Source organism: Bos taurus, chromosome 13 (assembly GCF_002263795.3).
Source record: "Bos taurus isolate L1 Dominette 01449 registration number 42190680 breed Hereford chromosome 13, ARS-UCD2.0, whole genome shotgun sequence".
NCBI classification, from domain to species: Eukaryota; Metazoa; Chordata; class Mammalia; order Artiodactyla; family Bovidae; genus Bos; species Bos taurus.
In genome coordinates this window covers 20,685,229-20,698,253 of record NC_037340.1, presented here as the reverse complement: position 1 = coordinate 20,698,253, position 13,025 = coordinate 20,685,229, and the positions used below count along the sequence as shown (strand labels likewise).

At 37.6% G+C, this 13,025-nt stretch overlaps 1 protein-coding gene across 3 annotated transcripts in view; it reads right to left on the bottom strand.

Moving 5' to 3' along the window:
• The window catches only part of MALRD1 (MAM and LDL receptor class A domain containing 1), a 554,066-nt gene that overhangs the window by 503,981 nt on the left and 37,060 nt on the right, over positions 1–13,025 (bottom strand). For all 3 annotated transcript variants that reach the window (XM_015474019.3, XM_015474018.3, XM_010811194.3), the window contains exons 6-8: positions 11,604–11,705; positions 10,873–11,019; positions 6,035–6,201 (exon numbers count right to left, since the gene is read on the bottom strand). In XM_015474019.3, the coding sequence (XP_015329505.1) occupies positions 6,035–6,201; positions 10,873–11,019; positions 11,604–11,705 (416 nt within the window). The remainder of the gene's footprint in view (positions 1–6,034; positions 6,202–10,872; positions 11,020–11,603; positions 11,706–13,025) is intronic.

Sequence of the window (13,025 nt, the reverse complement as noted above, 5' to 3'; positions counted from 1 at the left end):
CTCTTGAGAGTCCCTTGGACTGCAAGGAGATCCAACTAGTCCATTCTGAAGGAGATCAGTCCTGGGTGTTCTTTGGAAGGAATGATGCTAAAGCTGAAACTCCAGTACTTTGGCCATCTCATGCGAAGAGTTGACTCATTGGAAAAGACTCTGATGCTGGGAGGGATTGGGGGCAGGAGGAAAAGGTGATGACAGAGGATGAGATGTCTGTATGGCATCACTGACTCGATGGACGTGAGTTTGAGTGAACTCTGGGAGCTGGTGATGGACAGGGAGGCCTGGCATGCTACGATTCACGGGATCGCAAAGAGTCAGACACGACTGAGCAACTGAACTGAAGTATCAATGAATAAACCAACTATTTAAACATTGATCCCACTGATACTAGTAATATTGCCTTGATTAAAGAAAAGAAAAAATGCAGGCAAATATTTAACATGAAAGTAAAAAAATGTTATCAGATATATTTTCTGCAAATCTCAAATATTTTTTCCTATGGAAGAAGTCATTCCAAGTTTCAAATAATACAGTTCTTTTTTGGAGATTATATTTCTATTTTACTCTCCAGTCACTCAATCAAAGACCTTTCCATGTCTTCTAAAGCATCCTATGTCAGGTGTCTCTATGATGGTCATTTTCCAGGTTGCAAAGTATATGCAAAACTATGTTACTATATACTAGGAGGTCATTTATTTGATAAAAGTTTATAAAGTACTCCACAATTTTGCCCATAGTGTTGGACTTTATGATTTTGATTGTGCTTTCATGCTATGAAATAACCCTATTTTCCTTGGATTTAATGATATATATATTATCACTGTGGATGGTGACTGCAGCAAAGAAATCAGAAGATGATTGCTTCTGTCAGGAAAGCTATGAAAAACCTAGACGATGTGTTGAAAAGCAGAGACATTACTCTGCCAACAAAGGTCCATATAGTCAAGGCTATGGCCTTCCCAGTGGTCATGTACAGTTGTGAGAGCTGGACCATAAAGATGGCAGAATGCCAAAGAACTGTGGTGCTAGAAAAGACTCCTGAAAATCCGTTGGACAGCAAGGAGATCAAACCTGTCAATCTTAAAGGAAATCAACCTGAATATTCGTTGGCAGGACTGATCCTGAAGCTGAAGCTCTGGTATTTTGGTCATCTGATGTGAACAGACAACTCATTAGAAAAGTCCCTGATGCTGGGAAAGATTGAAGACAAAAGGAGAAGAGGGCATCAGAAGATGAGATGGCTGGATGGCATCACTGATGCCATGGACATGAACTTGGGCAAACTTCAGGAGATGGTGAGGAACAGAGGGGCCTGGAGTGCCACAGTCCATGGAGTCGCAAAGAGTCAGACATGACTGAGCAACTGAACGATTATATATATATATGCACACACATACACACACACACACACACACACACATATAGATAGATAGAGATATATAGTGAAATACAGTGAAAATGCAGACAGTGGCATAAATGTCTCAGGTTAAACTCTGAGGCCATCTCTGTGACCTCCCATCTGTGAGATAGGAAACAGCACTGGAAGGTGACATCTAATTGTAATCCAGATGACACATGACATCCATCATTTTCAGACTCTTAAGAGCCTTTATCTCCTTACTTGGTTTCACTTATTTCATTCATATGCAAGATTTTCTAAATAGGAATTTCTTTTTAGCTTTGTTCTTTGCCCTCTTTTATCTACTCCAATTTCTAGGTCTTAAATATTTCAGAGAAGATAGTCTAAACCCATTAAAATGTACTTCATTCTATTACTTATTTATATGAACAGTTAAGACTTCCATAAGACAATGAAACATACATGGAGGACACATATTTTCAGCTGACCGTTTCCAGGTCACATCACGATGAAGTTATAAAGGGTTGAGAAATACAACAAATTTTCTTTCAATAATTTCTTAAGCAACTTTAGTTATTTAGCATTGAGACACTATGTCCTCCGCTGATGCTTTTATTGGCACTACCAGGCAAGCTGCATTCACCACGTCTCTTCACTTTCACTTTATGAGGGTAATGTGCAGTTGTTTTGCTCTTTCTTCACAATGACTAATTGATTTTCCCCATTCTACCTGAAGAAGAATGCATTTACATTTTGTTCAAGAGGCTGAGCATAGTTCTTTCTAAACTTAACTTAGCATTTGAAAAACCATTTAATGGTATATTGTGTATGAAATCCAGACTTTTCTACCACATTTTCCTATCTGACAACACAAGTAATGCAAACAAAAAAAATTTACTCCAACTACATGATATCAGCTTTTAGTTTATATTTGTCCATACTCTCAGACTTAGCTAGTTACTTTCAACAGGTGTCAATGTAAAACACAAACCCTCAGGTCAGAAAAGCCTTCAAGTGATGTTCCAATTTTCTACTATCTTAAAATCAATCAAAATTATTTAAATGTCTTTACTCTCCTAGACTAGCTTCCCAGGTGGCAGAGTGGTAAAGAATATGCCTGCCAATGAAGGAGATGCAAGCGATGTGGGTTGCATCCCTGAGTCAGGAAGATCTCCTGGAGAAGGGAATGGCAACCCACTCCAGTATTCTTGCCTGGGAAATGCCATGGACAGAGGAGCCTGGTGGGCTACAGTCCATGGGGTCGCAAATAGTCAGACATGGCTGAGTAACTGAGCACACACCTAGAACTTAGCAACTGGACAAAAACAACAACAGAACTCCCCCAGACCAGGCTTAATAATGCCATTTTACCTCTCAAGAAAAATATTTATGATCAGATCTCTTAGACTTCTCTGCTTCTCCCCCCCCGCCCCATCTTCCAGTGGTGGGGGGGGAGGGAATCAGATATCAAGTTCAAGTTGTTTTTTTTTTAACTACTTTTGATTGTATGTGGTGATAAGTCCATGTACTTTAGCAAAAGCTCTTCTTCAAGGAGAGCTTATTATAGCTTTAAAACTTGTATAATACAAGAAAATATATTTTTCTAAGGCATTTTCTTTCCTTTCCCAACTACAGGTTCCTCCTATTTATTTGCCAGTGGGAATTTAAAAAATATATAGAAGTCACCACAAGCTGGGAACCCTTACTATCCTTGGCTCACTGACATGGCAACTTTCCTGAGGATAAAAGATAGGCTGTTGCTATGATTATTATCTTATAGATGATGGGCAGAGACTTAATCCTAAGAACAGTTAGATGGTACATACACTGAAGCTGACTTTCAAAGTTTCAACTTTTTATATAACAACTTTTCTTTCACCTATTTTTTATTTCTCAAGCTCTAAAGTACTCCAAAAATAAAATTGTGCTAAGCATTCTCCCTAGATACTTCTTGGTTCACCAGCACACGTTATCATAAGGGTTGTTTTTGTTATTCTATCCACAGATTATGTTAATGATCATTTTCATCAAGAGTTAATTTTTTAAATGATAGGTTTGAAGTCCTTTTTAACTTTGTGACAAAACATCAAGTTGTAATTTAAATGTACTGTGATGCAGATTTTTCACTACTGACCGACGTGTTACATGTAGCGAGCACAATGAATAGTGTCAGAAAAGACTGGACAGTGCCTTGCAGAATACTGGTGAGCTCATGGATCAAGTATCAGTCAACACTGCCTCAGATGTATACCTCCAATTGGTTCTGATTAATACACTGGATCAGTTCTCCACGGTTAACTTCTTATAATGTGGGAGACAGAATCCTGAAAAGTCTATTATTATTATATGACATAGTATCTGAAACCAATTTATTTGCACTTTTTTCTTGTACAGTCCCAAAACCAGAGGATGATACTGCTCACTTCCAATAATTCATAATCTCCATATACATGTACTGAAACATAATCCACCACTGATGTTCAGGATATTAAAATAATCCTTAGTATTAGAAGATAAATAACACAACTTTCTACTTAGGGTAGTAACTCATTCAACATTTAATGAATATTAATTACCCATCTTGTGAAAAGCAGTATTGTAGCACCATACTTTTTAAAATGCATCTTTAACCATAATATAAGCTCAACAAAATCTCACAATTTTCTTTTTACAATGCCTTTGTTGAAGAAGGATTTGGAAATTACAGAAAGTTTCAAAGTACATGAAAGCTCACTGGACTGGTTTACGTGGCACAGCTGATAATAACTAAAAGATGCTTGACACTTGAATGCTACAACATATATACATAAAGTTAAACCTATTTTTGTTTGTGAAATTTCTCCAATTATCTGAAAAGTTTGCAGCCCTACAGAAAGGGCAGGGAGATGTTTCAGCCCCTCCACCCACCTCATACCACATCAAATTGAATGAAATATATCAAATAGATTCTTGGGCAGTAGACTGCCAAATACTACTGAAAAAAAAATGTGATGAAAATATAGTTACAAAATGCTACAAATTGTGTCTCATCCATGTAACAAAGGAAAATGTATTAGGCCATCTAATGAGAGTATTCAGCTTTAGAAGTCTGTGAAGGTCCTAGAAAAGAGAAGGGAAAAAACTGGATATGATGAGAATGACACAAAAAGAAAAAGGGACAGGTGAAATGATAGAACTCAGGAGAAAAAGAATGCCTTGTCAATGTTCGAGTATCTTGGTAATAAGAAGTCTGATACTTGAGGATCAACTATGAAGTCACTTCACACTTCTAGAGCCTATTGTACAAGATGAAGTACAGAAAGAGAAAGACAAATATCATATATTGATGTATATATATATGGAATCTAGAAAGATGGTAACTGATGAACCTATCTGCGGGGCAGCAATGGAGAGGCGGTCATAGAGAACAAGCTTGTGGATACAGAGGGAAGAAGAGGGTGGGCCAAATGGAGAGACTAGCCCTGAAACACATACATTATGTGTGTAAAATCAGATAGCCAGTGGACATTTGCTGTATAATACATGGAGCTCAGATCTGGTGCTCTGTGACAACCTAGAGGGCTGGGATGGAGTGGAGGGTGGGAAGGAGATTCAAGAGGGAGAGGACATATGTATACCTATGGCAGACTCATGTTGATATATGGCAGAAACCAATGCAATATTGTAAAGCAATTATTCTCCAATTAAAAATACTGAATTTTAAAAAAAGAACAAAAGAAAATGCTTCTGAAAGACGGTTAGTGGCGCCTGATAAGTACAAGTGACAAACTTCCGTTGAAGAATGAACCTGACTGATGTCACACAGAGGTTTCAACTCGATTTACCCAAAGCCATCTGAGCAAAAGGAAACTTGATTGGAGGCTTTTACTGTCCTTTCCAATGTCAGGATTCCTGCCATTATTGTCAAATGTCTCCCATTTCTACAGTGACTGCTGTTTACCCCTATGATTTCTTTATTCCTACCTGTAAATAAATTTTTCACAATAGAAATTCTCAGTGTCTCAAGTATTTTTTGCATGTGTAGAGAACTGTTTTCAGTTAAAGTTAGTTGTTTTTTTTTTTACTCACTAGCATTACCACTACAGCTTTCACTCTGCCCAATGCACTATTTTTTTCCACTTATATGACTCATTTGGCTTATTTAATCAGCAATTACCAATCTTTTAAAACTGTCTACTGTAACAGAACAAGTAATTTGCTTCCATCATATTTATAGCTTTAAGGATACAGAGATTAAAGGTCCAGAGCAGATCACATCAACACTTCAGTGTAGAGTTAATAATATGGAATCCCCAACACATTATGACACCATAGTTTCTTTTAACATATTTTCATGAATTTTAAAAATCTTATGAAGTTTTTACAAACTACCACCATGACTTTTGTACATGACAATATCTCTGAAACCAATTTCTTGGTACATTTTTTAAAGGTATACCAAATAAACAAGGTCCTATTGTATAGTACAGGAAACTACATTCAGTATCTTTTACTAAACCATAATGGAAAAGAAAAACATAAACTCCCCCTCAGAGAAAAAAAATAAAAGTATATCAAATAAAGGCAAGTTAAAGAATACCTTCAGTCTACATATAACTAAGAAATAGAAACACAAATTGCCAAGAATAGAAATTTCATTTATTAATGAATTTGAAAATAATACAAATTTCTTCTCACCTTATCATTAGACAGTCCTACTCTGAGAACACTGTTTTCCATAGCGTAATAGAATTGAAGATGGCAGCTCCTGCCCAGGCAGTGACACACGGAGCTATTCAGATAAGCCCTGCTGTCTAAATGGTTAAGAGTAGAAGCTTGCTTAGCCCCTATCCATAGACAGTAACCTGAAAAATAAAGGGGGGAAAAGCAACTTAGAAAAAAAACCCAGCTGTTTCTGTTTGAACAAAATTATCGTGTTTCTGGAATTTTCAAAATCAAGTTTGAAACACAAGTATTTTATTTAAAAGAATAGGATTTTTTTTTAAATGACATCAACTACAAATTATAGATTTTCACTTTCGTATTTTCTTTTTTTTTTTTTTTTGATGTGGACCATTTTTAAAGTCTTTATTGAATTTGTTCCAATATTGTTTTCTGCTTTGGTTTTTTCAGCCATGAGACATATGGGATCTTAGCTGCCTGACCAGGGGTAGAACCCTCACCCCCTGCATTGGAAGATAAAGTCTTAACCATTGGACCACCGGGGAAGTGCTGCCATATTTGATTTCTAAAATGCATTGTAATTTCATCCTAATTCCTGAAATCAAAGTTTTATACCATCCTCAATATGAATGTTCTTATAAAAAGAAATCTATTGATATAAAAATCTCTGTGCCACCAAATGATCATTTAAATGTCACAATGCAATCTTTCTTTAATCAAAAATTCCTCATCTTTCTTCCCAGAATTATTTTCCCTTTTGATTATTTTTTCTATTCTTCACAGGAAAACCTTTATCATTTAAGGGAATGTAATTTAAACTGCCTCTTTCTGACCAAACTATTTTGAAGCACCAGATACTTACAATCCCACTAAATTACATGGATGGGTTTTGTAGTACATAAAAATATTGTCAATCAATTTTTCCCATCTGATTCTTAAAACTAATTTGGATTTGTTTAATTCAGTAATACATATAATGCAGAAATACAAAGCTATTTCTATATTTTCATAACTTTAATTTTCAAAAATAAGGTCTTTTGAATGCTCTATTTCCTTGTAAGATAGCAAATATTCCTACAGCTTCAAAAATAAACTATGAATTTAGTGAAGCTCTGATTGACTTTAATCAAAATAGTACAATAAATTAATATTTTGCCTCTGACCTATACACAAGGAAATGATAAATGACATAAAAATACAGTTTTATAAAAGCAGAGACAGAATAAGCACAAGAGAAAACATTTCAAAAGATAAGGAAAAATAGATATGATGAACAGAGCTGAAACCATAGAACTCTCAGACTTGAGACCAGACACAGGCTGTAATAGCTAGAATTTCAACTACTTCAAATGCTGCACAGTCCTGAATGAACAGAGTCTAATTCTCTTAATGAAGTTAGAGATTAGGGCTGGGAATCTTGCTTATAAACTGAGATGGGAAATATGTTTACCCTCATTGCTGTGGCTAGGACTAAGTGACAGAATGTGGAAAACATATGAGACCCTAAAACAGGAATGTTACTCACATAAGGTTCTGGGTTGCTGAGTAATACCACAATAAAACAGCTGAACAAGAAGGCAAGAACAAAGAAAAAGAGCTGTAAAGAATAAAGGTAGTGGAGAAAGAGAACAAATCTCATTGAAAAAGAGCCTGCAAGTTTTCCTGTTTCTGGACAACTATGTAAAGAGTTTGGGAGTTGCTACTCCCGTCCACTCAGCAAGAAAATATATGAAATGAAAATCAACAACTCCTCTTATACCCCTAAGAAAATTGAGATCAGGGTACAAACCACTGGGCAGGAATTGGTGACACAAGCAGAAATAGAGAATCACAACACACAAGACCAGAATCCCAAGAACACAAACTTCTGTGGGAATCAGTGCTGGGGTGGAGAAATCTGGACTGTATGAATGAACTGCTAGAGGCTCAGTGTGAACACACTTAAGAGCTGAAAACTCCAGACAGTCCCATCTTAGGGAGGACCCCATTCTGTTTTACCTCCAGGAGCCCTACCAGATTCTCACAGTAAGAGTTAGAGCAAAATCCCTTTTTGCCTACAGTTGAGACATTACTTTGCCAACAAAGGTCCGTCTAGTCAAGGCTATGGTTTTCCTGTGGTCATGTACAGATGTGAGAGTTGGACTGTGAAGAAGGCTGAGTGCCAAAGAATTGATGCTTTTGAACTGTGGTGTTGGAGAAGACTCTTGAGAGTCCCTTGGACTGCAAGGAGATCCAACCAGTCCATTCTAAAGGAGATCAGCCCCGGGATTTCTTTGGAAGGACTGATGATAAAGCTGAAACTCCAGTACTTTGGCCACCTCATGTGAAGAATTGACTCATTGGAAAAGACTCTGATGCTGGGAGGGATTGGGGGCAGGAGGAGAAGGGGACGACAGAGGATGAGATGTCTGGATGGCATCACTGACTCGATGGACGTGAGTCTTAGTGAACTCCGGGAGTTGGTGAGGGACAGGGAGGCCTAGCGTGCTTCGATTCATGGGTTTGCAAACAGTCGGACATGACTGAGTGACTGAACTGAACTGAAGGAGAAGAGAAGGCAACGGCAACCCACTCTAGTACTCTTGCCTGGAAAATCCCATGGATGGAGGAGCCTGGTAGTCTGAAGTCCATGGGGTTGCAAAGAGTCAGACACGACTGAGCAACTTCACTTTCACTTTTCATTTTCCTGCATTGGAGAAGGAAATGGCAACCCACTCCACTGTTCTTGCGTGGAGAATCCCAGGGATGGGGGAGCCTGGTGGGCTGCTGTCTATGGGGTCGCACAGAGTTGGACACGACTGAAGTGACTTAGCAGCAGCAGTAGGGGAATAGATGGTTGCATGGCACCACTGACTCAATGGACATGAGTTTGAGCAAGCTCCAGGAGATGGTGAAGGACAGGGAAGCCTGGCGTGCTGCAGTCCGTGGGGTTGCAAAGAGTCAGACACGACCGAGCAACTGAACAACAACAACAACAAGGGGAAAGGGGGCTTCCCAGGTGGCTCAGTGGGTAAAGAACCTGCCTGCAAACGCGGAAGACCCTGGAGATATAGGCTCAATTCCTGGGTTGGGAAGATCCCCTGAAAGAGGGCACAGCAACCCACTCCAGTATTCTTGCCTAGAGAATCCTGTGGACAGAGGAGCCTGGTGGGCTACAGTCCATAGGTCGCAAAGAGTCAGACAGGACTGAAGCAGCTGAGCACAGCACAGAGGAAAAGGAAAGTACTCATTTTGAAATATACCTGGCCTCTCCTGTTATTCTGAACAAGGCTTTCACTCAAACTATTTGCCGCCACCACCATATAACTGACTGCAGTTGAGATCAGGGAGAAGTGAAATATCAAATCCATTAGGTTCTAACCTTCCACATGAAGTGAGGCAAATATCCAGACCCAGTCCCCTCTGGCATTCCTGTCTCACCTGATGTAAGGGAGGAGGATTTGTGAAGGTTTTAGAGCAAAAGTACCATTTCTCTCAAAGACTGAGATTGACTCATGGGACTATAGGATGCTTCCCTTCCTCTCACAAGTTATCACCACATCAAAAGTGGTCTTGTAAAATAACAAGGGCATGTTATTAAAAGAACAGCAGGCCTCAGACCTTATTTCAGAAGACATCTCTAGGGAAACACAAAGACAACGGTGGGACAAAAACAAAAATATCAGATACAATTTTCATCTCAGACATTAAAAGCTATCACCATCAGTAAACAGAGCCTAATCTATAGCTGGAAAAATATAAAAACTCATATTATATACCTATTTATCTTAATTCCAATATGCTTGGCTTTCACAAAAAAATTACAAGGCGTACTAAAAGGCAAAAATATATAGTTTGAAGAGAAAGAAAAAGCATCAGAACTAGGCCCATAAATGACAGGGATGTTATAATAAGACTGAAAATTTTTTAAAATTAGGATTAATAAGTTAAGAGTTCTAACAGAAAAAGTAGAAAACATGCAAAAAGGATAATATAGGCAGAGAGTGTAGAATGTTAGGAATAAAAAACACTAGAACAGAAATGAAGAATGCCTTCAAAGAACTCATTAATAGACTGACTCAACTGAGGAATGAATCTGAGCTTAAGAATACAATAGGAACTTCCAAAACTGAAAAGCAAACAGTGGGAAATAAAGGAGCAATTCTATAATTCTATCTAAGAACTCTGGGAAAACTACAAAAGATGCAACATATGCATAATGGGAGTACGAGAAGAAGAGAGACAGGAAGAAAACCAATATTTGAAGTAATAATGACTGAGAGTTTTCCCCCAAATCAATGTCAGACAGACACCAAAGTGCAGATCCTAGAAGCTCAGGAAACACAAAACGACAGCTACGCAAATTATTATATTAAAAACTGCAGACAAAGACAAGCAAAAATTTTGAAATACTCCAGACTTGCTTTGTAAGAAATGCTAAAAGGCATTCTTCAGAGAGAAGGAAAATGATGCAGGTCAGAAATTCTGATCTACATAAAGAAAGGAATAGTGTTAGAGAAGGAATAAATGAATCTAAAACAAAACATTTTATTTTCAGCTTGCTTAGTTGATCAAAAAATAATATTCCTGTTGATCAAAAAAAATATTCCTGTTGTGAACAACAGGAATAGTCTTAATGTATTTGCTAATTAAGTGAAATGAATTACATCAATAATATAAGAGAATTGAGGGAAGAATTAGGAGTATTTTATTATAATAAGTTCCTTGCACTACCCATGAAAAGTATAGAGTTATTTGAAAATAGATTAGTTGTAAATGCATTTTTATGAGTCTAGAGCAAACACTAAAAAAAGTAAAAATGGAAGTATAATTGTAAAAATGGAAGTATAATTGATATGATTTTTCTTTGCTACCTTCATCATCACTGCTTTGATGTTGTTGAGGTGCATTTTCTAACACAGGAATTTCTCTTGCTTTTGTGCGCATCCAGGAAGTTTGCCCAGCAGTTGCTTCTGATACCCAGTCACACATGTCAAATGCAAATCCACAGGCTTGACACACTGAAGAGAGGAGAGAAAGATGCTGGCAGACTATCACAGTCTACTGGAGTGGCTGCTTAACAAGGGCTACAGCTGCAATCAAGGCTAAGCATATATACACACACAAATACACAAATTCATACCTATAAGCCTTAGAGTGAACTCTTCTTTTTAAAAGTTCTTAATTTGATCCAGACAGGCATCTTCCCAAATGAGAACCATTACCATACTTCCATTGTGGTTTTTTTTTTCATAAGAAATACCAGACTTTACCTACTTTATGGAATTCAGTTAGCTTAAACCACTTACTATTCATAATCACATTAAAATTTTAAAGAAGATACATTGTATTTAATTTCATGATTTTTAGAGCAACTGTTTTTCAAAACATTACCTTAACTTGATATATTTACTATCTTTACCTTTTTTAATAAACCACACACTTCCAATTACAATCCAGCTAAAACCCCAATGATACTCCTGGTAAAACGAGAACATTGATGACAACAGAGCTTGTCAAGTGAGTACCCCTACTAGCGGTTTGATATTTCTTTTGGGGTCCGAGTCTCATGGATGGCAGGCAGGCATCTCATTTTTACACTTACACCTCAATCCTTCATCTGTAGAATCAAATCTGCAGAGACTTCTATCTGGATGGCATAGTTCCTTCTCGGTATTTGATGCCTCTTGACATGGCAAAATGTCATCTGTTAAATGTAAAGATTGGCAAAAAGTGAGCTGTGGTATCACTAGAAAGGATCATGGATTTCTCAAAAGGTTAACCTTTGTTCTACAGAGACTGCTGAACCCAACTCTTCTCTATGGCAGCATCATACCATTATATAGACAAAGAAACAAATTCAGGAAGAGAAGAGAAGAGAGAATAAAACAACCATGCCAGTACTTCTAGATTTTAATCAGATCTCTGTGGTGATTTCTAAGACCCCAAGCCAAATCATCTAGGTCTCCAGTGAAGTAGGTTACATGCCTTAATGTGGAAACAAAGAGACTGTCATTAGGCTGATAACTGTACATGTATCAAATACAACATATGGTACCCTCTTTACCTGGGTCCGTCCTGGATTTACTTTCCTTGCAGTTCTTTCAAATGGAGCCTATTTCCGCCCACTCCCCCCACCCCCATAGTCCTCCCAACACAGGACTTGAAGTTGGTGGAATTGTCCTTTTATCTCCTGCTTCCACAGATAATTCTCACTCAGCACAAAAAGAGGCAAGAATATACCGTGAAGGAAATACAGACTTTTCAATAAGTAGTGCTGGGAAAGCTACACAGCTACATGTAAAAGAATGAAATTAGAACATTCTCTAATATCATAGACAAAAATAAAGTCAAAATAAAGACCTGATTGCAAGACCAGATACAATAAAACTCCTAGAGGAAACACAGGCAGAACACTCTTTGATATAAATCACAGGAATGATCCATCTCCTAAAGTAAAGGAAGTAAAAGCAAAAATAAACAAATGGGACCTAATTAAAATTTTAATTAATTAAGCTTTTGTACAGCAAAAGAGACCATGGGAATGGGAACAAAACATTTGCAAATGATTACTGATAAGGGCTTAATGTCCAAAATATATAAACAGCAACGCAACTTAACATCAAAAAACCAACCAAACAAATGACCAGATAAAAATGGGGAAAAGAAATGAATAGACACTTTTATCAAAGGGGAAATGCAGATGACCAACAGGTCATGAAAAGATGCCCAACATCACTAATCGTCAGGGAAAAGCAAATCAAAACCACAATTAGGTATCACCATACACTAGTCAGAATGACTGCCATCAGAAAGAATACGGATAACAAATGTTGGCAAGGGTGTGGTGAGAAGGGAACCCTCGTACACTTTTGGTGGGAATGAAAACTGATACAGCCACTGTGTAAAGCAGAATGGAGATTTCTCACCTGCCTAAATATTTGACTTCTGAATCTTTTGACATCAAATGATATCCCTCTCTGCCTGTGCCAGCTTGTCACCATCTATGGACACTGGTGTACCACCA